This window comes from Equus przewalskii, chromosome 1 (assembly GCF_037783145.1).
Source record: "Equus przewalskii isolate Varuska chromosome 1, EquPr2, whole genome shotgun sequence".
Lineage (NCBI taxonomy): Eukaryota > Metazoa > Chordata > Mammalia > Perissodactyla > Equidae > Equus > Equus przewalskii.
The window spans coordinates 9,678,648-9,703,913 of record NC_091831.1 but is presented as its reverse complement, the minus strand read 5'-3'; the positions used below and the strand labels follow the sequence as shown (position 1 = coordinate 9,703,913).

General features: G+C 41.6%; 1 protein-coding gene across 4 annotated transcripts; it reads left to right on the top strand.

Annotated features, from left to right (window-relative positions):
- The first annotated feature begins 2,669 nt into the window (after positions 1–2,669).
- Positions 2,670–24,583, top strand: BUB3 (BUB3 mitotic checkpoint protein). 4 transcript variants are annotated; one of them, XM_070575923.1, is made up of 8 exons: positions 2,670–2,959; positions 3,382–3,576; positions 4,130–4,199; positions 6,181–6,332; positions 8,856–9,014; positions 10,782–10,959; positions 11,224–11,440; positions 13,652–15,115. In XM_070575923.1, exons 2-8 carry the CDS (start codon positions 3,382–3,384, stop codon positions 13,659–13,661), a joined length of 981 nt encoding a protein of 326 aa, XP_070432024.1. In that variant the 5' UTR covers positions 2,670–2,959; the 3' UTR covers positions 13,662–15,115. The 4 variants fall into 4 exon arrangements, with proteins under 4 accessions (XP_070432024.1, XP_070432090.1, XP_070431962.1 ...); XM_070575989.1 differs by having other exon boundaries at positions 2,729–2,959; positions 14,743–17,074; XM_070575861.1 differs by having other exon boundaries at positions 2,729–2,959; positions 12,425–15,115.
- Positions 24,584–25,266: the final 683 nt, after the last annotated feature.

Sequence of the window (25,266 nt, the reverse complement as noted above, 5' to 3'; positions counted from 1 at the left end):
ACTTTCGAAAGGTTAGATCGCAGCCACCTGTTCCTTGTAAAACGTCGGAAAAGGAAGCCGGAGTAGGCCAGTGGTTTGGTGTCACGTGGGGTGAGCTCCCTAGTTCTGCCTCTGGCCCCGGGGCCCCGCTTAGCCGTTGCGAAGGTGCCAGGAGTCTTCGGCGCGATCAGATCTCATCTTGTAGAAGGGAAACTGTTTGCATGATAGTCTTATCTCTTTGAGCAGAAAGGCATCGAAATTATCTGCATTTCGTGAAAATATACGGAATATCTGTAAGCCGCCAATTGACCTTCAGTCTTCTAAAATGCCTGGTCTATTGTCCATTGGAGGTCATCTTTTCTTCTCACATTAAATTTAATAAAAATCATTGTCTGTTTCAAGCTGATGTCAGAAGGATGTTACCCAAGAACATATTTGCCAATACTAAGTTGGTTCAATTGCATTTATTTCATTTCAACTGAGTTCAATTCAATAAATATTTACTGGGCTCAGGTACTTGCTGAGAATTAGGCTAAGTATTGGATACTCAGAGAGAGAAAACAAAAGTGACACTGGATCCATTTTCTTCTGACTTATTTGGTACACATATTTTATTTCAATGAATTTCTCTCTTTCCAGGTGACCCACTTTAAATTCTTCTTTTTCTCTAAAGTTGCTATTTGAATATTGCATGCAGAAATAACCAAACTGCTTTTAAGGAACTACTTGTATAGGAGTATTCCATCTATACCATTTTTGTTAGCGTTTCAATAGGTTACATTTTTTTCCACAGATGATGGTTTTAACAGTATAGGGTCACTATAGCCTCCTTCAGCTTACTTCTCTTATAGGAAGTGGTTTTTTTCTAGCCACTGTAGGCACTTAATGGCAGAGTATTTTGCCCTTAAGATTTTAGGGATGACCTTTTTCTAGTTTGTCATATAGTGGATGTTTCACTCTTTTTACCAATCCAGCAATTAGCAGTCAAAAGTGATCCAACAGTGTCATTAGTTTCTAGGAACTCCCCTCTCTTGCAGGTAACTAAGTATTAACACAAACGAATGCACACACACACCCAGACACACACAAACATGACTGTGCATTTGGATTTAAAATGTTCAAGACTCCATTGTTGTCAGATTTCCTATCTCAAGACTATCAATTCATTTGAATAATCAGCAAAATCATCAGCCTCCTTTCAGGCTCTAAACTGGATTTAAAAGATTGACGTTTCTTAAAACTCATATCGAGTCCAGCTGCAACTGCATGCCCAGAGGGGCCTGAATCATACACACACTGGATAATGAAATACACTTAGATTTTATTAGTGGATAATTCATGTTCAGAATCTCGAAACACTAATAGAATTAAATAAACAACTGGGAGAGGGAACCAAATAAAATTATTTGGAGATAAAATATTTAGCCAAAGTTAGAATGGAGGCAAGGCACTGCATTTTAAAATTCTGAACTTAGCCATTAACTTTTCAAAAGAGAAAAGACAGAGAACCAAGTATGAGGATTGGTGAGGGGGGAGGGCAGTAATATCATTGATACAGCAAACAGAAGGGTGGTTGTTGTGTGTGTGTGTTTATTATGTCAAGAATCATAAAAGGAAGTGTACCTGAGTCAGGGTATGTGAATGCATAAAGACCAACAACACTTTTTCCTCTGTTAATGTACCTTAAAAGTTAAACACTTTAACCCCGAGTTTCCTCCCACTTCATACGAAATCGCATAATAAAATGAGTTTTTTTTTCACAAAAGGCAGTGAAAAAGAGGTTACAGCATGGATTAAAATGAAAAATTTTAGTGGGTTTTTGCTGGTCAAGAGTAACTAAGTCACAGCATTCTAGTTATAGATCAAGTATTGCTTTTCCTCCATGGGGATCAAATCATTTCTCATTACAGAAGCAACCTTCTTGATTCTCCTATTTCTGGAGGATTCTAGAAACAGAAAATGGAGCAAACTGAGCCTCAACTCTAAGGAGCTGGTGGAGTGGGGGCATGGTGGGGGAGAAGTTTGTAACTGTCATTTTGGTATCCTACTTAAAAATATGTCTAAAAGAAGCCTTTGAGCTTTAATACATCGTAATTATTTGTTTTCTAGTCTGTCCACTTTTCCGGACAGGGAGTTCCTCCAGAGCAGGGAGTGGTCTGATTAATGCATCTTCCCAGAGTCTCTCTCCAGGCCTGGCAGAAAGCACTCAATAAATGTTTTCGAAAAGATAGAATGGAGAGATAAAGCACAGTATAAATAAGGATGAGTTTCTGTGAGATCAAGAGATTTTAAGACAATGGGAAATATGAGCCCCTGGTTCATCGGTGGAAACTCTAGGAAAATAAGAAAAAACCAGAGCAAAATAATACATTTGATTAGAGCAAATATTTCCTCTCCACTTCAATTTTTGGTTAACTTCATAGGCATTTGCACGTCCAGTGAAAGGGAGAATAATTTAGCTCCATAGATGTATTGATCAAAATGGGGTTGTTGTGTCCGAGAGACTAACTGAGATGAGGAGGGGCCACGGGTCCAACTGGAAAGAGCATCTCTCCCGCCTGCTATCCAGAGAACAGGCAGGGCTTCGACCCCAGGGAGACTTCATCTTCCAGCGTGCCGCACAAGCCTGGGGAGGGCGTGAGCGCAGCCTTGGCGCGATGCTCCTTGGGAATTGTAGTTTTCACTCGTCCAGCAGGAGCGCGGGCGCCTCCGCCTGGTGGTGAAACGAGACCACGTGATCGGAAAACCCGCGGTTTGCCTTTGAGCCGGAACAGGATGACTGCGTTGACCGACGCCGGGCCTCCGAGCGGACCAATCGGCTGCCTAGGAGGAGACGTTGGCTTTTGAAATCAGCCAATGGCAGGCATACGCTGGAGCTTCCTCTCCGCCTTCTTCGCCCGGGCTGCGAGTGCTTGACGGGAAGCAAGGAGGTGGCGGCGGCGGCGAGCGGCGGCAAAGTTGCTTCTGAGGGGAGTCCAAGGTAGCGGGGAGAGGCATCGGGGCGCAGAGGAGCACTCTTCGGGGCTCCCCGGGCCCAGAGCTGGCGGAGCCGCCTGCAGGGAACCCGCCTCGCTCCCATCGCTTTTCTTTTATTATCGGAGTATAGGGGCGGCAGGCCCCGGGGAGGGCCGAGTGCAGGAGCCCGCGGCCGGGAGGGATGCGGCGGGCCGGGCTGGGGGCTGGGGTTAGGGGTGCGGCGGCGCCGGCCCGGCCGGTTGGGGCGCTTAGGAGGGGCGGGGGTTGGGGCAGAGTCCCGACGGGGCTGGCGCGCAGCCTGTGCGCAGGCGCAGAGGCCTCGTCGCCGACGTGGTCTGGGTCCCTCTGGGATGGGGCCCCCAGCTGGTCGGCCGCCAGCCAGCCCAGCCCCCGGCCCCTTGGGGACTCTGGGCGCTTGTTCCGTAGATGACCGGTTCTAACGAGTTCAAGCTGAACCAGCCCCCCGAGGACGGCATCTCCTCGGTGAAGTTCAGCCCCAACACCTCCCAGTTCCTGCTGGTCTCCTCCTGGGACACGTCGGTGCGCCTCTACGATGTGCCGGCCAACTCCATGCGGCTCAAGTACCAGCACACCGGCGCCGTCCTGGACTGCGCGTTCTACGTAGGTGTCCTCTCTCCGCCGCCGCCCTCTCCTCTGAATAGTGTCCCTTTTCGAGTATTGGGTAGAGGCTTCTGTCGGTGGAGTTGTTTGGACAGCTCTTTGGCGTTTCCTGAACGCTTGCCTTGAGCCAGGTACCGTTTTTTTTGGCTCTGGGGACATGCAGACGTCGGAAACTCGGTCTCCCCTTTCAAGTGGAGTCTAGTGGAGTCATCTTGCAGAGTTTCAGGACATAGGACAGTTGTATTTGAAATTTGTAACAAGACAGTAAAATTTGGCTGCCTCATTAAAGGGAAGACTTTTTTCTTTTTCCACTAGGAAGTAGGAATGCCTCTTTACTCTCAGGCTATGTGGTGAATAGTGCTTCCTTAATTTACTGACATAGTAGTTTTTCTGACCACTTGCTTTATTTTTTCTGCTGTTTTTGTTTACAGTGAGTGCTTGAGCCCAGTGTACATCTTGAGTGTAAACTGGACAGTTGGCTGCAGAAACAGGAATTCTGAAACACTTTGTAAAGCTCTGTAAGTTTTAAATAACTTGAAACTTTATTTTGTAGGATCCAACGCATGCCTGGAGTGGGGGATTAGACCATCAACTGAAAATGCATGATTTGAACACTGATCAAGGTAATATGGCCAGGTTTTTTTTTTTTTTTTTACCAGTTTATTGTTTTCTCAGCTAGCATATGAGAGTATAAATGTTTATTTAGATAGAGTAGTTCCTGAGTTGCTTAGTTCCTAAGTTGCTTGGATACAAATAGAAGTGGTTTGAATTTAAGATTTTTTTGTTTAAATGATAACCGTTAAGTTACTGATCACAAAATATTATGCATGTGTTTTTTTCAGTAAAGCCCGTAATGATCTCCATCCCAGGGGTTTACATGAAGTGACACTTCAGTATTTGACCTTCACCTTGTCCTCAGAAGAGGACTGGTTCTTGTAGTGGTCCACTTTTCATTAGGACTTTTCAGGACAGTGCTGATGTTTGAGTTCTCTTTTCAGAAGCTACTGAAGTTTAGACTACAGCAAGATAGATTTTTAAGAATCTAGCATTATAACATAACCAATCGTGTCCATGTGCTGTATTAGTCCTGCTTGTATAATTATTTAGGATAGAATATGCTTCACTTGGCGTTTGTTGAATGAATAACAAGATGACACATTTTCTTTTAGTTCATTTCTTAGAAGGTCTAGGTGTGAAATGACTTACTCAAGTTTTTATGGTGACTTTGGAGCAGAGCAGAGATTGGAATGGAATCTAAATGCACAGAGCTCTCTAGCAGAGCTTTTTTTGGTGTGTGCGTACATTAGACATAGAAGTACTTGAAGCAGATGGCAAGGCACAGAGAGATGACTAGATGAAGAGGAGTTGGACAGTGAGAAGGAGGGCACAATATTTTGTCAAAAAAAATAAGCACCCAATTAGAAAGTGACTTTGGCCTGTAGCTTAGAACTGCAGGTGTTTGCTATTGTTGGCTGGCAGCTGACGCTACACAGTAAGTTAGTTTGCAGGTTTAGGTCCTATTTGTTTGAAAACTTAGGAGAAAAAAAACACTGAAAAGCGAACTTAAGATCTTGGAGACCGAAATGAAGGGAGTTAGCTGTTTACTCTCTGAAGGTCATTGCCTAACTTCATGAGATGCTTTTCTTTCTTATTTAAGTGACATGTTTTTAAACATGTAGTCTTTCTGTTTGAAAATTAGGACCACATATTGTTCTTTGCTGTCTCCTTAGCATGTGGCATATGTTCTGACACATGGAAGACATTTAGTAGATGTTAGTTGAATGAAGGAATGAGCGTAAAAAGTTGAAATTGAGAGGAAAGAAATTGTGTATGTATTGGAAATTTGACCCATGATGAAAACCAAGTGGAGTAATCATAAGACTCCTTGCCTTCGTGTTGCCGGCTCTCAGATAATCCTGTTACCACTTAAATAAGTTTCTTATAAGCACTGGCTTAATGTGGTAAGTTTTATCCAGATGCAGAAGACCAGAGTTCTCCGTTCATTTGTTCCTTCCACAGGTATTTCTTGAGCACCTACCGTGTGTCATATCCTGCACTAGATACAGTCAGAACTGCGCTCATGCGTGGACGCATTCTGAGAAATGCGTTGTTAGGCAATTTTATCTGTTGTGGGAGCATCATAGAGTGTACTTACACAAACACAGGTGGTATAGCCTACTACATGCCTAGGCTGTATGGTGTTAATCTTAGGGGACCACCGTCCTATATGAGATCTGTCATTGACTGAAATGTCATTATGTGATACATGACTATGCAGAGTTAAACAAACTTCCTAATTTTAAGGAATCTAGAGTCTAGTGAAGAAAATAACAGATTTTAATGCTACCATTTTAATGTAATCTGGAATTCAAGTCAGCGTTTGATATGTACCATGCCAGCGCATCAAATTATGCACTGTAAGGTGAACAGAGGAATGGATGACTCTTTGTAGTCATGGAGAAATTTTTCTGTATGCAGACTTTTCTGTGGAGTTGATAGAAATGGATTCGTTACAGTTGAATGAATGTTTCCTTCTCTTGTTCACTTGAGCAATCCTTGTTTAGCAGAGGTAGTAAACCTAGGTGGGTTTTTTTTTTCCTTTAGAAAATCTTGTTGGAACCCATGACGCCCCTATCCGATGTGTTGAATACTGTCCAGAAGTGAATGTGATGGTTACTGGGAGTTGGGATCAGACAGTCAAATTGTGGGATCCCAGAACTCCTTGTAATGCTGGGACCTTCTCTCAGCCCGAAAAGGTAGGCCCTTTATATTCATAATAGGATTTGTCGTCCTTGGGGCGATTTGACTTGGTACATGTTTGATGAATATGGTAATAAATATAGAAGTGAAAAGTTGACCAGTCTGTTTTACGCACCCACCTACATAGAAATATTTTGATGAAAGGAAAATTAATTTTGGTATGTTGATCCACTTTTTTCTGTCAGTTGTCATATTTGTACTGGAGAGCACTAGCTTAAATAAACTCACTTCTGTGAATGGCTAATGCTTTCAGTCCCAAGACTGAAAAGCGACTCACTGCATTTTCAGAGAAGTCATTTAGCAAAGACTGTTGGATTGCCTTAAATTGGGTTTGATGTGCCCAAACCAGAAAGTAGGATGGAGCATTACTCCTTTTCACTTACGACCTGAGGTTTCGTTTGAGTTTACTGTTAAGAGGGTGAAATGGGTTATCATTTCAAGTTTAGTGAGAACGGTGTCCTATATTCCCTGGCTTTTACCATTTATTTATTTATTTATTTATTTTTAATATTGACGGATGTAGTTTGAAGGCTCTAGTGAACAAAGCTTCTTAAAACGGAAACCGTATTATTTTAACCTTTTGATCTTTACAATGAAAGTGTAATTGAGCATTCTTGCTGTATCCTTATCAGACTTTATCAGGTGGTAGTTAATTTTAAAGATTGATTGTTTTAGCAGTTTAAAGGTACCCTTCACTTGAGTCTGTTTCCTCAGTGTAAATATACTATTCAGTTCCTGTTAGCCGTCATTATATACTGTAGTGCACCCAAAGAGCCATTATTTTTGTCACATCACAGTCGAATCTACTCCTGGCAAGACCTTTGTTCAGAATAAAATAATTGCATTGTTTCTAGTTTTGATTTATGGTCGTATGTAACATGTTAAGAGCCGTGATAAATTGCTGACAGAATATCATATAATGGACAGCCACACTGAATCAAGCTGCTTATTGGTTCAGCAAGGTTCATTATGTCACTTTTTTTAGTACTTTCTTTGATAAATGTATATACCTAGTCAGTAGCATGACAGTGGTTTCACTTGATTTATGATCATTGGAGATAGAAAGCACTATTAGAAGCTTGTGTGTCACCTGTATAGTAAAGATTTAAGATAAAATTCCCAACCTGATTGTACTATTATAAATCTATTTCTATCTGGATTCTGTGTTTTCTAAGTTTGGTGTTTCATGTCTTAGGTTAGTTTCTGTTTTTCTGCAGGCATTTTGTTTTCTGAATAAATTACAGTAAATCTTGTATTTTTCTTACGCCTATGTTAAATCTGTTTTGAATCTTTTTAGTTCCTTATTTTTCCCTTGGTCAAATTCTTTGTTGAATTTTAAGGCCAGGTGGTAGAGACTGTTGGGTCATTACATTGTTAAACCTAACTTAGGTTTTTTGGCTGGTGGTATATAGTTAACATGATAGTGATTACTAACCATATGGTTTAATTACTGAATGTTAAAGAGATATCTTACCAGGTCCTGGGGCCTTTTCATTTTTTGTAGCAATTCTTCGGGTTTTAAAATATTAGATTAAGTTAGAGTTGCTTATTAATTGAAAGTAGTAATCAGAGCAACTGTGTATCTAAAGTCTAGGTTAAAAAAAGAAATGATTTAACATGATCAGGAAAATACATTTTGCCATCATTTTTGTGAATGGCTTTCTCTGTTTGGTCCCCAAATAACATATTTGAAAATAAACCACTTTAAATGCTTGCTTGCAGCAAGTTCTGTGATTTATTATAAAGGGATTTTTTGTGGAAGTTGTTTTAATATTGAAGAAAAGGCATTAAGAGGGAAAAAATAGATGCTTTTAGGGGAAAAAACACTTTTTAAATTTTCCCTAAGGATGAACTCTGTCTTGAGTGTTTAGTGTGACATCAAGGCACAAGAATTTGTTTTGTCATATGCCAGACCACTATCCTTGTCTTTTAATTTTGAGTTTGTATGCCATCAAAACCAACTAAGCAGCTAATTAGTGATGGCTCCTTCACTCTTCCTGGAAAAGCCTATTTATTTATTCAGTGTGGCAGCTGGGAAAGTCAAGATTTTTGGAGTTACAAAATGAAATTTTCCAAAAGGTGATCGTAGAAAAGTAACTTTGAATATGATTGTTTTATGAAAAGCCACAAGCCCATTGAAAGGTATCTTGAATTGTTTTATGGCTTTGTTGTCTCCTTTTTGAGTATTTTTTACACCTTTATATTGTCACTAAATAAGACTGGAAAAATTGTTTAATTATTTAATTTGTTTTAGTAACAAAGAAAATTAAGTCTTTGAGTGTTTTTTGCAGAAGTAATTGAATGTACATTACATGATACTTGGTTAAGTGTTACTTGGGTTTATTCTTTTTTGTAAATTACTTGGTTTGTGTAACTATAATATTTAAAGTTTGGTACTTGTATTTGGGAACCTCATCAGCTAACTTTTTTGTGGTTTTATGTTTAGTGGACTTTATTTTGGGGCAGAATGCCATTTTCAGGCAATAGATGATTTTTGGAAGTTTTACTCCTTCTTGAAGGTGTACACCCTCTCTGTGTCTGGAGACCGGCTGATCGTGGGCACTGCGGGCCGCAGAGTGTTGGTGTGGGACCTACGGAACATGGGCTACGTGCAGCAGCGCCGGGAGTCCAGCCTCAAGTACCAGACCCGCTGCATACGGGCATTTCCGAACAAGCAGGTACTGACCCCCCACCCCTTTGGAATTTGAAAGCATGGTCTTATATAATCATGATTTTGGTCACTGCCTTTTAAAGCTTTGCTTTTTTTCCTCTCTCTTTTTGAGTAGTGATTTAGAATTTGCTGTTAGGTTTATTTTTGACAGCCTTTTGTTAAAAGGTAGTGTGTTAATAACCCAGTTTTAGAGAAGACCCGGATGTTCAGAGTGGTCAAGTCATCTGCCGGTTTGAATAGAGGTCTTCTGATTCCTTGTTGATCCCGGTCCAGGAGGCTTGGCAGGTGTCTACTGATCCAAGAGCTTTTCAGGTGTTTCAGTTTAGTAACCAGTGAATTAAAATTTAAATCTGGATATTTAGGATTATGGAATTTGCTGTTCTCTTTTTTTTGCCTCTTTGTAACCCTAATACTAATAGAGTTCTTTCCCCAACCTGACAGCAGAACTTGGCTTTTTCTTTTTTTAAAGAATGCCACTGAAGTTAGAGAGGCAGCGCCCCTCCTGTCAGGACTAACTCGCGGTGTACGGGCCGGTCACCCTTCCATCAACATTGTTAAAGGCCGTTACCCTGTTTATTAGTGAGCTGCTCCCCCCAAATCCTGAAAGTTCGAAGGGGAGTTGGTGGTGTGGTTAGCTGCTACAGGAATTTTGCAAGAGGAAAAGTCATTAAAAACAGCAGATATCTTTGGAATCTCGTGGCTGTCCTTTAGTCAGACTGTGGAGCTTGAAGCAATTATGTCAGTTCTTCTGGCCCTTTATCTCAGAAGGCTAGCACCTCAAATGGTGGTCACAGTTCTTTTTCTCAGGAAATTATAAATTTCCACTGAAGAGAAGGAATTGCACTTATGTGAAACTTCAGAGATTTAAATACATGATTAAAATTTCCTTGCATTTATAAATATTATTTTTATGTCTTATATCTAAAATCTTCTGTCACTGTTTCCAGTTCACAATGGAAGTTTAAAAGTAAGGTTTTCTTGGTTTTTTATTTTTCTTTGTAAGAAATATAAAGTAGTTGTATACTTATGTATTTGTAAGAAATACATAAGTAGTTTTTCAGGAATCTTTTTTATACCTTGAAGAATTTAAAAAATTAAATAAAATATAGATTTCATATTTCTGTTATCCCGTACTTTCTTTGACATAGTGTCATTTCAAAGAAAAGTGAGAAGAGGTTTGAAATTGTAAACCACTTTTGAACCTTGCTGAAAATCTGTTGTTTGTGTGTAAACTCAACTTGCTGTAGTTAAATGCAAGAGGCGGAGAGACTGAGCGGGAGAGCTGGCTTTCCAGTTGGTTTAGATTATGGATAGCCCCAGTGAAGGAAACACACTGGTTCTTAGAGTTGTTGGAGATGCAGAGGCATAGAGCAAAGACAAATACATTGCAGCTGATGGGACAAATCTGAGTCTCCTTCTGGACAGGACAATAAGTAAATAATACTGAAACACTTTAAAATGCTCGTTTAGGTTTGACAAAATAACTGGACATTTTTGATTGCAGTGTGCAAGGCACTGGTACAGTGAAGAAAGCAAGTGATGACAGCCTTTTTTTTTTTTTTTTTAAATCAAACAGGTATTAGTGTTTTTAAGCTTTTGGAATGATCATAGCTGTGTTAGTACAGCTCAAACCCTTAGTTAAATAGTGCCTGGCTCTGCATCTTTTCTTTTCTGAAATAATTATCTTTCTTTAGTGTGGATTGAATTTCAGAATTAGTGCCTTGCTTTTGGAAGCTGGAGTCACCATTTTTGTCCTCTGGTTCCCTCGTGGCAGGGTTATGTATTAAGCTCTATTGAAGGCCGAGTGGCAGTTGAGTACCTGGACCCAAGCCCCGAGGTGCAAAAGAAGAAGTACGCCTTCAAGTGTCACAGACTAAAAGAAAACAATATTGAGCAGATTTACCCGGTCAATGCCATTTCCTTCCACAACATCCACAATACATTTGCCACAGGTAAAGTATGGCATGCTAACCTGTATTTAATTACTAAGACAACATTATTTTTGCTCTTAATTGAACACTAGATGTTTATGCTTAGGCAAAATTTTTTAAAAACTTGTGCTTGCTTTTTATGGTATTTAGGGGAAAAAAATCTGGTACAGTGCTCCTTGGGCAAAGTGTAACTTCTATATGACCTTAAAGATTAGCTGTTAAGATAATGGTTATTTCTGTATGTGCTTTTAAGAACCATTTTAAGTCTTTTGAAATGACTTGCAGGTGGTTCTGATGGATTCGTAAATATTTGGGATCCATTTAACAAAAAGCGACTGTGTCAGTTCCATCGGTACCCCACCAGCATCGCATCACTTGCCTTCAGTAATGATGGGACTACACTTGCAATAGCATCATCATATATGTATGAAATGGATGACACAGAACATCCAGAAGATGGTATCTTCATTCGCCAAGTGACAGATGCAGAAACAAAACCCAAGTGAGTATGTTTCACCTGTGTTTGAGCCTTTTCTTGCATTCAACCCAGGATTTATTAATTTTCTAAATTCATGAATAGCGTTGTTGATGCCTGCCCGATATTACAGCTGACTGTAGGGTTGGAATTGATTTTATCTTGTTCTCCCAAGCTTTCAATATCCGTAGGTTGATAGACGTCTGATGGATAAAATTGTGCCTAGTTGTTTTGTAGAGAAGAATGTCAAACTCTCATTCTTCTTGAATAGGCACTATTATTTGAATCTCTGGAGTTATTACTAGCTCATTGCTTCAAAATTAAGTTGAGGAATTCAAGAATAATTTATTTTAGCAAATTCTATTTAAGATATTTAAGAATTTGAACTGCCAAAAATCTTTCCTCTCCACAGAGGTTGTTTCTTTAATATTTACACAAAGCGAATGACCTTCGGGTCTTATTGGAAACGCAGAGTAATATGGCCTTGCCTGGAATAGCAAATTTCCTTAGTTTTGAAATTTTCATAGATGTCTTTGGCTCTTGGTTGTAACTTGACAGAGAGGAACCATTTCATTTTTTGGTACCACAGGGCAAAGCTCTGTCCTTAATTACTTGCACGAGGCTCAAGGGGCAGCTGACGTCCAGGCACTTGTTAAAGCGTTAAATACCCACGCCAAGTGTCTTTGTCCCGTTCCTTGTCCTTCTCTACCCAGGCGCTTGAAGGAATTCCTCAGTAAATATTTACAGAGTAACTGACTATTTTCAGATTCCTGTCCTGTCCTGAATTAAAATGGTATAGTGCCCTTGCTAAATTGGGGGAGTCCCTGAGAGGGCAGAGTATTAAATATTGAATAGCATGTATGCCTTTACCGGTTTGACTTTAGAAAAGACTTAGTATGTGAAGCCTGTTGGATAAAGGGCTGTGTTTGCATTTAATCTCTCACTTTTGTGTCTCCTGTCCTGGCCGGCCATTTTGATCTCATGCTGTTCTTTTTTCTTTTGAACTTGTAGGTCACCATGTACTTGACAAGATTTCATTTACTTAAGTGCCATGTTGATGATAATAAAACAATTCGTACTCCCCAATGGTGGATTTATTACTATTAACAAAGAAACCAGGGAAAAATATTAATTTAAATAATATAAGAACCTGAAAATAATGGAAAAGAGGTTTTTGTTGATTTTTTTTTTAAACGAACACTTTCTTAAGTGCATGAGATGGTTTGATGGTTTGCTGCATTAAAGGTACTTGGGCAAACAAAAGTGGAGGGCAGTGACTGCACTTCTGAGAGTCAGTTTTGACCTTGATGATTTTTGTTTCCACTGTGGAAATAAATGTTGTAAATAAATGTAGGTAATAAAAATCCCTTTGCCTTCTTTCTGGACCTTAAACGGTAGAGGAAAAGGCTCTTGAGCCATTTGTTTCTTTTGCTGGTTATAGTTGCTAATTCTAAAGCTGCTTCAGACTGCCTCATGAGGAGGTTAATCTACAATTAAACAATATTTCCTCTCGGCCGTCCATTATTTTCTGAAGCAGATGGTTCATCATTTCCTGGGCTGTTAAACAAAGCGAGGTTAAGGTTAGACTCTTGGGAATCAGCTAGTTTTCAATCTTATTAGGGTGCAGAAGGAAAACTAATAAGAAAACCTCCTAACATCATTTTGTGACTGTAAACAATTATTTATTAGCAAACAATTGATCCCAGAAGGGCAAATTGTTTGAGTTAGTAATGAGCTGAGAAAAGACAGAGCATATCTGTGTATTTGGAAAAATAATTGTAACGTAATTGCAGTACATTTAGACAGGCATCTATTTGGACCTGTTTCTATCTCTAAATGAATTTTTGGAAACATTAATGAGGTTTACATATTTCTCTGACATTTATATAGTTCTCATGTCCATTTCAGTTGCCCAGCCGCTGGTGATTAAGGTTAAAAAGAAAAAAATTACAGTGAGAATGAGATTCATTTCAATGTAATGCCCTGAAGCAGAACACGAACTTAGCTTGGCCTATTCTGGGTGGTTCCAAATAGTATTTTTGTTGTCAAACTTTGTGTTTTTTGTTTATATTTTTGCAAATGTATGTTTCTGAATGGGACTTGGACCTTTACTGAAATTTATTTTATCCGTGGTGTATTTAAGAAAAATTCTTTAATACAGAGAAGGGTCTTATTTTTAAGGTGAAAACTGAGTGTAAGTCTGAACCCATCTTTTGAAATGTATTTTCTTCATTGCAGGTCCACCTAATCATCTCGTCAAAGTGGTTTCTCTGTGGAAAGCTTTGTTTTGCTTCCTACAAATACGTGCTTATCCCCTCAGGGGTGTGTTATAGTCATTGTGGACATGTTATTTAGTCTGTGGATTTCTCTGTTTTCTGTCTTAAAAATCCTTGTCTCTGTGCCCTTTCGTGCTGACTCTGTGTAGGATGGTGAGTCTTGTGTCCTTGTGCAGTAGTGTGAAGAATTGTTTTCTCCTCCAGCAAGCCCAGTTGCTGTTTATGAGCAGCTTGAGCTCTTTTTGTAAAATAATCTAAACTTGTTATTTCCGTGCTGTCTAATAAATCAGAGATTCAGAACCCTTAAATGTTGCATGTTTTTAAATGTCGGTAATTAATGTAATTAACTTCATAAAAAGGCTTCTGTAAAGCAACAGTCCCTTCATCCAGGGCTTGGTGGGGATGACATTTTACCCTTAGGTCCACACTGCCTCGTTCCATTACGTCTATTCTGCTCTACGCTGGGGATTCAGCCCTGGATAAAGTGATCTGTTGGAGTTCTGCCATTTCCCTCGTGCCCTCTTGCTGGATCAGCAGGGCCCTTGAGCCAGCTGTGCCGCCTCCCAGGATGGGCACAGCCTGAGCGGCAGCTGACGGGCGCCCTTTGGCACGGCTCTCTCCGGGTAGTGCTAGTGCAGGCGGGCTCGTGCGGCTTCCCCTCCCTGTGCTGATGCAGTCATCGGGCGCGCACACAGAGCCAAATGACAGGCCCGCCTGTCCTTATCCATCAAATGCTAAATCACAGTGAAGCCCTTGGGATGGTAAATAATGTAATAGCCGGAGACTAACTGATGGTATTGGTTCTTTAGTGTGATTATGTGCTTTTTAAAGTCATAACCACTTGGTTGAGGACAGAACATAAATTTAAAACATTGTTTAACTGAAAGAGAATTAATATGGTGTCGTAAAAGGTGACTAAATTAAAGAAATGTTGGGGACCTGTTTTTTAGGTCGTGGTGTAGGAGAGCTTTTTTTGTAATTCCGTCTGGATGTCCTCTTGTCGCTTGAAACCAAATGTGTCTCACCCTGACCCTGTCTCCCTGCCTCCCCTAGGACCTCTTAACCGGCTCCTGTCACGATGTGCCTGTTATGGTTGTGGCCGCCTTCCCCAGATGACCAGGGCCTTGGCGTTCTCACTGGTTTCCCTTAGCCAAATGCTCTTCTCTATTGTTAAGTGTCTGTTCTGTTTATCTTTTGTTTCTACTGCTACTGTCCCACCGCCTTAAAGGGGCCCCTCCGCCCATCTGGGGGAATGTGGCAGCCTCCAGTCTCGGCCCTAAATCCTCTACCTTCTGGAGCAGTGACTTTCAAACCTTTAAGCTGTAACCCAAATAAGAAATACGTTTGAATCGCAGTCCAGAACACAGAGGTCAATACAGTATGTGTAACAGAGAAAAGTTTTATAAAACATTACTTGCCCTTTGTACTGTTTGCTTGCTTGCTTGTTTTTTTTTAAAATTTTTTTTAAGAAATGCTGGTTATGGCCCCTTGAACTGATTTTATAACAAGTTCCTTGCCGCCTCTAACTTAAAAAAAACTGCTGTCTACACACAGGACTAAAAACTCTTACTTTTTTTATCCTGCCATGCGTGGGATCCCCCAGAGCTCCCCCTTGCTCGTGGTAGCCCTTTAGTCACTTTGTAAGAAGGTGAGCATCTTCCGAGGCCTGCAGATCCCCAGGAAGGGACCGGCTGATCGGCCAGGTGCTCTCAGAAGAATGGGGGTTGGGCTGCCCTCCGCTGGGAATTCCGACACTTGGATAGGAATGTTCTGGTGGCAGCAATATCTGGTTCTGAGTTCTACTGTGTAGAAACTTAAAGGTGTATTAGCAGGTCCTCCTTTGTTCCGGGCAGGCGGGGATATCCAGCCCTGTTAGAAGGACCAAGGCCAGACTACCCAGTTTGCGTTGGCATTCAAGCACTTCATTGTTTTGCCTTCTGTATCTGTTCAACTTGAGGTTTCGTACAGTGTTGTGCTTTGCACATCTTCAGTTAAAAAAGGATTCTGGTCAAATAAGACTAGGCCTCTCTGCTTGGTGGGAGGAGACTCCATGCACGTTAGCCTCTAAGAGCTTGGAGAACTCAAGCAGTACAAGAAATGCCTGTGACTTCGTTTAACCCAGTTTTCCCCAAATTTCTTTGACCCTGAGCCTCTGCTCTCTGTAATCGCCTCCCCCACCAACTCCTCCCCCCCTGGAGTTTACTGGGATTCTGTTAATCAGAGTGCCAGGCTATTCGCTTCACTTTTACTCAGATGCCCATGTTGGTTCCCAATTTTCACAGTCTGTTCAGGCTTTTTGTTTTTCCAAATTGCTCGTACAGTTTTAATTTGAATCCTTCTGCAAGGTCCAAGGTCTTATTCAAGATCCTGTTTTCCATGAGGGCCTCTGTCCTTGCTCCAGCTCACAAATGAGTGTGCCCTTTCTCAAAAGTTGGATGAGGCATCTCCTGCTTATGTACTTGTGGCAGTTACTGCCTGGCATTTTAGTATTTTCATATGTGCACGTCTTGATCCTCTCCTAGATTCTTTCAAGACCAGGGACCACGTCTTTATGTATACTCTGGCGCATGAACATTGGGCCACTTTGGTATTGTTGAGTGATAGAGATGGTCCCTTTTTCAAAATAATTTTCAATATAATTTTGGAATAGAGCCACTTGGTGTCCAGTGCACTGGACATGTGACCGTTAGCTTGGTTAATTTATTCAATAAGCACTTAGTAACTATTAGAGGAGGAGTATGTTCATTGTAGAAAAATGTAGGTGACAACATGCAGAAAGTGAGTTACACTGTCATATAATTATATCCTATAATAGGAGATAACATTTTGGTGTCTATCCATCCTTCAGAATTTTCTGCACATTCTTTCTGAATTTTGTTAACCGCCTTATGTGAAAATGCCTGGGTGAACAAATTTGAAGATTTTGTTTGAGATGGTGTGACATGCAGTACTGGCCAGGTGGCTTCATGACATTTACTTTGGGAGGGGCATCCTAAGTGTTCTTTGAAGTAATGGGTGGCTGGTCACCCCCTGGAGCATCTGAAGCCTGGAAGCAGGAGATCCTGTGACGGTGGCAAGAGGAGTCAGGCCTTGGGCAAGTCCAGCCTTTGAACTTGGCTTTGAATCCTGACTTCGGTGCTGAATTCGTTGCGTCACTGGCCAAGTTAACTTCTCAGCTGCAGTTTCCTCATCTGTAAAATGAAGATAACACCTAACTCATGGAGTTATAAATGAGTATATACATTGGTTATTAGGGTGCGCCTGACACAGGCAATGAACAGCAAATCCCTGTTCTCTTTGGATGAAAAATATTTAATCCGTTGCTCACTTATTAGTCAGCTGATTTCAGGTTTTTTCTTTTTAATAAATTAATGTAGATCTCAGATATCTATGGGATTTCTAGTTCTTAAATTTGCCGGTATGTTTATCTTTTTAAAAACATTTCTGGGGCTGGCCCCATGGCCGAGTGGTTAAGTTCTCGCCCTCCACTTCAGCGGCTTCAGCAGCCAGGGGTTTCGCTGGTTCGAATTCTGGGCAAGGACATGGCACTGCTCATCAAGCCATGCTGAGGCATCATCCCACATCCCACAACTAGACGGACCCACAACTAAAAACACACAACTATGTACTGGGGGGCTTTGGGGAGAAAAAGGAAAAATAAAAAAAACTCCAAAAAACAAGAAAAAAATTTCTGAACCATTTCAAACATTCAGAAAAACTCAGAGAATCACCCAGAAACCCACCATCTAGATTTTAAAACGTTATTTTGGCATATTAAACTCTTTGTTTTAAAATAAAACTTTGCACGTACTTGAAGCCTCAATTGTACCCCTCTCTCACCCCATTGCCGTTTTCCGTTCTTACTACGCTTTGTACCTATGTATGCCTTTATGTTCAGGTAATATCCATGTATATATTTTTTAAAATTTGCATAAATGGTGTGCTGTTTCTATCCTGGCATGAACCCACCCCTGTTCAACGTCAGGTGTGGTTAATAAGATGTAGAAGGAAAGGGACAAAGCTACTAAGGATCGCTTCCTAGTTGTAGGGAGACAACTAAGCAGCCCCAAGGTTGTGCAGTGGAGTGGCTGAGCTGAGCGCCCTCCTCTCTGGAAGTATGAGCTCAGCCACCATTACAGAAGGCATGGCAGTTCTCTGACTGGTTGGTTCTTTCAGGGGTGAAAACGGCATCATGTAACACTTCTTTCCCCTAGGAAAATACGTGAGCGAGCTGAGTACACAATAGATTAGGTGTATTAAAAATAAAACATCCGTGTTGTCATCCAAGAAGTAAACCGTAGCTCTCCTTTCATGGTTCTTCTCTCCTTTGGCTTCCCCACCTAAGTCTTTGAAATGTCTCTGGGTAGCCCATCTTTCACTAGGGAAAGCACTGGTTTAAACTGTTGGGACTGGTTACAGCAGTTTCCTTTAAAAATGGCACCTGGCTACGTTGCTTTGGAACTAGCTCTAAGAGAAATGAAAGCTGCCGAGCCTGGTGGCCACAAATACCAATTGGACCGTTGAGTACAAAAGGCACTTTTCCCTTGATCAGTGGTGTGTTGCAACGATGCTTTCATTTTCGAAGGATACCCACAGAACTTGTCCTGGGATTGTCATGGGGTATTGGCTTCTTAGTTGGAAAGTATTTTGTGTCCTGATGCAAAGAAATCTGAAGGTAAAAATTAGACTCTACGGTGACTTATAGAGAATGGGAATTGGGGCAACAGGACATGAGTTACCCTGCCCGTTTAATGTAACTCATGATTTGGCAACCAGCTTTTAGAACTATTTTAAATGAAAAGCTTTTGGTTTTATTTTGTTTTGCTTGAATACACTGCTGGTGGTACGACTTTCCAAATCACCTGGCTTGAATAGAGAAATGGAAAAAGAGATGCTTTGCTTTACTGGGCTTTAATGCAGTAGACTGTCAGACTGAGGTAATTGAAGGTTCATTTCCAATGGTTTATTTCGTTAACCAAATTCCGAAGAAATATTCTTTGAGCCCTGACCATCCTAGCCAACTTTGTGTAGTTAACGCAAACCTGAAGAAGCCATACAAATTATACCCACTGGTCTCAGAAGCACCTCAGTTTGCTTTTCCAAGGTTGTAACGAAGTACCTTTCATCCCCTTTATAGGACTCTGTTATAGGCTATTGCAGTAATTTAGAACCTATGTACCTAGACTCCTGACCTTGTTATAACATCACTTTATAATTCTCAAAATACTTGGCTCTTGAAGATTTTCTTAGCACCAGCCATGTATTCTTAAAGAGCCCAGGCAATTTGTCTTCGGTTATATTACACATCTTCTCAGCCAGTAAGACCTAACATTCTTATTGAATCGCCTCACAAAAATCCTTCAATTCTTTCATCATTTCACAACTTAACATCGCAGTCAGTGGTTAGCATTCTCCATTTAAAGAAATATCCTTGCTTGGATCAGTGGCAATGTCCACCTTCATCAAGCTTTGGATATAGAAGCAGCTCTCTTGCTGGGTTCACTGTTAGTTCATCAAGATTTCTGGTGACATTAAGGAGAAGCCCAGCTGTCCCCATGTGACCGACTTAAAGGTGGTCATGGAAGTGGCGGACAAGTATGTTAACAGTCAGGCTCTCAACACGTCACCCTTTGTCGCCGTTCATCAGGTGAACAGCGACCTCAGTTACCAGCAGAAATCTAGAATGGGCACTCTTCACTGAGCTTGATGCTTGGTTGTGGCTTGGCTTTCCACTTACTGTGCTTATGTTAATAGAACTTGTATTGTTAAATGTTGGACTTCACCTCTGCCTTGCAGCCATTTCAAAAATGGCCTGTGCTCGTGCTGCCCATCATTATCCAAGGTTTTGTTTTTGACTCAAATCTATAGCTCTTGAAGAGTAAGAGAAATCTTATTTATTTGGACTCCACTGACAGAGAATTTGTGATAAATTGTCTTGACTTAGGAGAAAAAGCAAATGAGAGCAGAGGGAATATGTTTAACTCTTGATGGGGAAGTTCTTAATGGATATTAACACATGGTTGATAATCGTAGTAATATTTGATCTGTACGTTGGACAGAGCTTCTGCCTGGAAATACTTGAGTAGCTGTCTGCATTACTGTGGTTGGGCACACTTAATATTTCTGAAGAAACGCTTTTTGGCTGAAAACAGTGAAACAGTTTGATTTGCCCAAGACCTCTAAGCTGGTGATTGGGGACAAACAGTGGAAACGTGCAGAGAAACTAGCCTCTTAGGATTAATTGGGAAACAGTAGGACTAACCTGAAATTTAAATCGGGTTATCAAGGCAAAATTTTGATTTGGCCACCACTCAAAATTTCAGAAAGCATTTTCTTATCATTATTGATCCAAAATGAATGGAATCCAGAAGAGAGGATTATTCCTGTTCCTCTTGCCAACATTCCTGATCAATTTCGTCTTTTTATTCTAAACTGGTTTCTCCCTGATTAGAACTTCTTAGTGGAGCAGATGAGAAGGAAAAGTAAGATTAGGGAAAGTTATTATTTTTTTGAGGAAGACTGGCCCTGAGCCGTCATCTGTGCCCATCTTCCTCTATTTTATATGTGGGACGCCTACCACAGCATGGCTTAATAAGCAGTGTGTAGGTCCGTGCACCTGGGATCTAAAGTGGTGAACCCCAGGCTGCTGAAGTGGAGCACATGAACTTAACTGCTATGGCACTGGGCTGGCCCCTAGGGAAAGTTGTTTTCAATACTTGTTGCCTTGAGCATCTAATTTTAGATTTGAAATTAAAGGGACAAAAATGCCTGTAAAAAGTTCTGCTCTTTTGGTAACTCAGGAGAAGACCCTGGCAAGAAAGGGAAGTGGACATGTTGGAAGGGGTGACAGCTGTGTCAGAGTCTAAGCCTATAATATTTGTGGGTGGATTTGTCAGTACCTTTAGGAGAAGAGGGTTCATCTTTGCTTTTATTAGCCCTGCACAAATACAGATAAAGGTTGGGAATTGGAAACTGAAGAAATCAGTTTGAAACAAGCCTCCTCTGACCTATATTGGAACTTGCTGAATGAGGGATATACCAACTCCTTGGACATCCCAAGAGCTGAGATCTCAAAAGCTTCTTGATGCCTGACCTCTTATTGAGTGTTGAGCACCTCATCGAAAACATGGAGTCATGGCCATTCTTCTGATGGAATCATCCATCACTGCCCATTGCTTGCTGGGAAAAATATCGGGAGTCTCTCATGATAGCCTCGTAACCGTCAGAGATCAGAGGCCCGTGCACCAGGCTGAATGGTCCGATGGCACGTCATTCAAGATCTTCCCTTCGTCGCTGCTAACAGCTAATGACAGATCTGTAATTCAGGGCATGCAGTCTTTCCTTTCTTTTTTTTCTCTGTTCCTCTCTCACTTCTTCCCCTCTCTCTCTCTTCTTTCCTTTAATCAATAGGCAGACAATAAAAGGCATTTGTGCAAAAGTTGACTTAGGAAAATGTGGCCATTTGCTGGTGGAGTTTTGAAATAGATGCTTGAGACTCCATTGTGCCTTTTGGTCCAGGCGGTGGTGGGTGGCAATGGATAAATCAGCTCATTGCTGCCCACAAGACCAAGCATTGGATCTGATCTGGCACGTGTTATGAAATGATTGGGCCTTTTGAGGGCACAGTGAAATAGCACATTTTACTTGCAGTACATTAAAACACTGAAACACGTGTTGTGGAGGGATTCTGCCAGGCGGTAACTTAGGAGATGCTCTCATCCCCACTTCTGGGCGCAGCTCACGTTTAGAAAAACATGCCTCTGTAGTTTCGGAAGGCAAGTGTTTGGGGCACCACTGGATGTTAAAAAGTGCACATTAGTAAGGCGACTGTTTAGGTGGTGTATAGACTTCCCAAGACTTGTAATTTTGAAGAGGAAGGTGTTGGGAAGGTATTGTGAACTTACTTGTTGTTGAAACAAAGTGTCCACCCTGAAATAAGACTCCTGGGGAGAATGTGGAGTAGCAGGAACAGCTTCGGGCTCGTCAGGAGGCCCGAGTCCCCCACTTGACTGGGTGCCCCGGGGTGCGTGGACCTAAGGCTCCAGCTTTTTCTGAAAGGCTCCCTGAGGCTCCTCTCCAGGCCGCTGTGGCCTGACCTGCTGGCCCTTTGCCTTTGAAACACAGAGGTTCTCAGCTTCTACAAGTCTGGACTTGTTATGTTTCTTAAGTATTTCAGTAGATGAAGGTTTGGAGTAAGAAAAACTGAAGTGTTCTACGTCGTCCTGCTCAGAGTTCTTAAATGACTTTGTCAGCCCTCCCAGAGGACGCTGGATCATTTTTTCCTTATATAGTGTTCCCTCTCACAACAAACCACGAGGGTGATATTATGAACCCCATTTCCTGTTTTACAGATGAGGAAACCAAAGCCGCAAGAGGTTAAGTGACATCCTCCAGGTCACACAGCTAGTACCCGTAGGACCAGGATTCATACCCAGCTTAACTCTGGAGCCTGAACACTTCACCCACTATACCATTTTGTTTCTCTGTCTTATGGTTGATGATGACATGTATTATTGCCTTCCTGCCTTACCGCCTGCCTTTCTTCTTCCCTTCCTCCCTCCCTTCCTTCCTTCCTTCCTTTAATGTTTATCGACCCATCCCAGCTCCAGACTCTGTGCTAGGTAATGAGTTCATTCAGGGCAGGGACTGTCTTGATTTTCATTTTCCTTATAGTGCCTGGACCAGAGTAGGTGCTTAATAAATATATGCATGCTACATGAATGACTGCCTGGAAGAGTGGATGTACTTCATGATACAAGAGTTCGCTTGAGGGGCCGGCCCCGAGGCCGAGTGGTTAAGTTTGCGCACTCCGCTTTAGTGGCCCCGGGTTTTGCCGGTTCAGATCCTAGGCACAGACATGGCACTGCTCATCAGGCCATGCTGAGATGGTGTCCCACACACACAACCAGAAGGACCTACAACTAGAATATACAACTATGTACTGGGGGACTTTGGAGAGAAGAAGAGGAAGAAGAAAAAAAGAAGATTGGCAACAGATGTTAGCTCAGGTGCCAACCTTTAAAAAATAAAAAAAGAATTTGCTTGAGGGGCCAGCCCGGTGGTGCAGTGGTTAAGTTCATGTGCTCCACTTCAGTGGCCCTGCGGACCTACACACTGCTCATCGAGCCGTGCTGTGGCGGTGTCCCACATACAAAATAGAGGAAGATTGGCACAGATGTTAGCTCAGCAACAATCTTCCTCACTGAAAAAAATAGAAAAGGAAAAAAGAAAAGAAAAAGAGTTTGCTTGACCTGTCTAAGAGTTTCCAATTTCCTCCATAGGGCATGAGTTCTTTAAACCCTGGATGTAAAACTTGATAAGAGTGTTTCTTACTGTGTTTGAGAATATAATGATGGAAGCCACAGGTATGGAGAATATTTGAGTTGATCCATTGATAAGTCACACCCCAGTTTACCCCCCAACAAGTTCCTCAATTTATCTTCAGCTATACTCTTCCCCTCTCCCTGCTTCTCTCTGTCTTTCTCTCTCTCTTACACATACACACCCCCTTCTTTCTAAGTTTTAGCCTTCAAGGCCTGCTCCCAGCTTCTGTACGACGCCTTCCTTGATTCCCCACGTGATGCCAATCTCACTTCTCTCCGTATTCCCAAAGCATGTTTTTTTTGTACTCCAGTTACAGCACTTATCAAAGTCCAATTTATTTCTATTTCAGAATAAATTTTGTGCATGAGTGGTCTCTAGTGCTCGTTTATTAGCCTCTAGAGGTCAGGAACCCCCCTGGTTCACAGCTCTCTAGCACCAAGCATAGTGCTTTATAGGAGGTAGGATGCAGCAAATATGGAATTAGGTTGAAATTTGTCAAGAGATGGTTCCAAAGTGCCAATCATCCTTGGACTGGGTTCTGTGAGGGCCTTTTGAAGTAACATAGTGCAGTGCCTAACCTCAAGGGGTTTGAAAAATGGAAGATGATATCTTCAGAATGACTGAGGGAAATGAATGCCACCACTTAGCAATGGCCAGAGAAGACTGGATATTGATTTCATAAACTGACTATTTCTTGCCAGATTGTAACATGACCTGGATATATTCTTTAGGATTTCATCCCACATTTAAAGCCATACAAAATGTTTCCTTTTGGGTCATTTCCATTCATTTTATTTTTAAACACCTGGTTGTGACACATTTCTTGGGAGCTCATGTTTGAAGACCTTGAGTTACCTTCTGACCATATTTCAGTCATGGCTTTAATCACGTCCTCAGCCGTTTGAATTATTTAGCATCTTTTTGAGATTACATTTTTTATTCCTAATTATATGACAAAGATATATTCCATGAAATATTTATCATGTAATTATGATTAAAATGTAGTCTCCCCAAAGATGTGAATAATAACTTTAAGTATTCTATATTTAATTGAGGGTGTCTAGTGGACTGTGCTGGGTTGCCTTGGTTAAGCTGAGAACTACATTTCCCAGCATCCCCTTGCCTGTGTGGTTCCAGGTTAGAGTTGGCCCAAAGAGGAATATACACAGACTGGGACGGCCATTACTCTCCGAGGTTTGTTGGCTGTCAGGTGTGGTGATGGATGGCAGCAGAAGTACCTAATGGGTTTCTGCTTGTCTTTGCTCTCTTCTGATCTGCATCCAGCATTTCCTCCCTACTCTTGGCCCTGATGCCCTGGTGCCCAGCTGGAGCCTAAGGCCCACCACGAGATGTATGGCCACAGACCCCAGGATGGCAGGTACTCAGAAGCCTCTCCCCAGCTTCCCTTGGCAGTCCTGTTGGTGGCTGGAGATGCCTGCCCTCTCAGATGGACTGCTTGGTGACTGACTGCTGATCCTCCAGCACCCCTTCCAGACCTTCACGCCCCTCCCCCAGCTCCTCCCATAACTGTGTACAGTTGGATTCCTGTAACAAAGCCCTATTCTGTGACCTCGTGGTATCTCTGCTCCCCTGACTGAACCTAGACTGACACAAGGAGCAGGAGAATTAGAAGCAAGTGTGAAATCTTTTTTCAAAAGGGCTTTCTTTCAAAGCCTTTTGCTTTTAAAGTTGTCATTAAGGGCCAGTGTTTAGAGATGGACGAAGGTGCTAAAACCTTTCTGACTTGCTTCTGTGCTCTTGGACACATAATGAGATGTCTTTTTTATATGAAGATGACTCTTCTGACCTACTCCCATTTGTGAAGGTGAGTTTGTGCTGATGCAGACAAATTCAGATTTGTGAAAGCTCCTAAAGCAGAACTGACACTCACTACACGCTTATTTCTGTCCTTCATCCCTTCCTCCCTCTCTCCCTCGCATATGACCCTTATGCTTTTAGGATCAATCGTGGGGACTTTTTATTAGGGGTCCAGGTTTTAGCTAAACCAGGAATATAGCAAATCTATGCCTTTAACCTCGTTCAGATACATGCCTTAATGCCGCTAAGCTCACTGGCCACCAAAGTACACACTTTGTGGGTCACTTTTTGTTTTCCTAACATTTTCATCCATCCATACATACATACATCTATCCATCTCTCCCTCCCTCCACCCATACACTCATCCACCCACCCACCTATCTATCTATACATCCATCCATCTATCTGTCTGTCTGTCTGTCTGTCTGTCTATCT

Bases quoted from the DNA above. Each gene is read 5' to 3' on its own strand.
- BUB3 (XM_070575783.1), top strand. From the start codon at position 3,382: ATGACCGGTTCTAACGAGTTCAAGCTGAACCAGCCCCCCGAGGACGGC. The intron at 6,333-8,855 runs GTAGGCCCTTTA...TCCTTCTTGAAG, and splicing joins CCTTCTCTCAGCCCGAAAAG to GTGTACACCCTCTCTGTGTC. The intron at 9,015-10,781 runs GTACTGACCCCC...CCCTCGTGGCAG, and splicing joins GGGCATTTCCGAACAAGCAG to GGTTATGTATTAAGCTCTAT.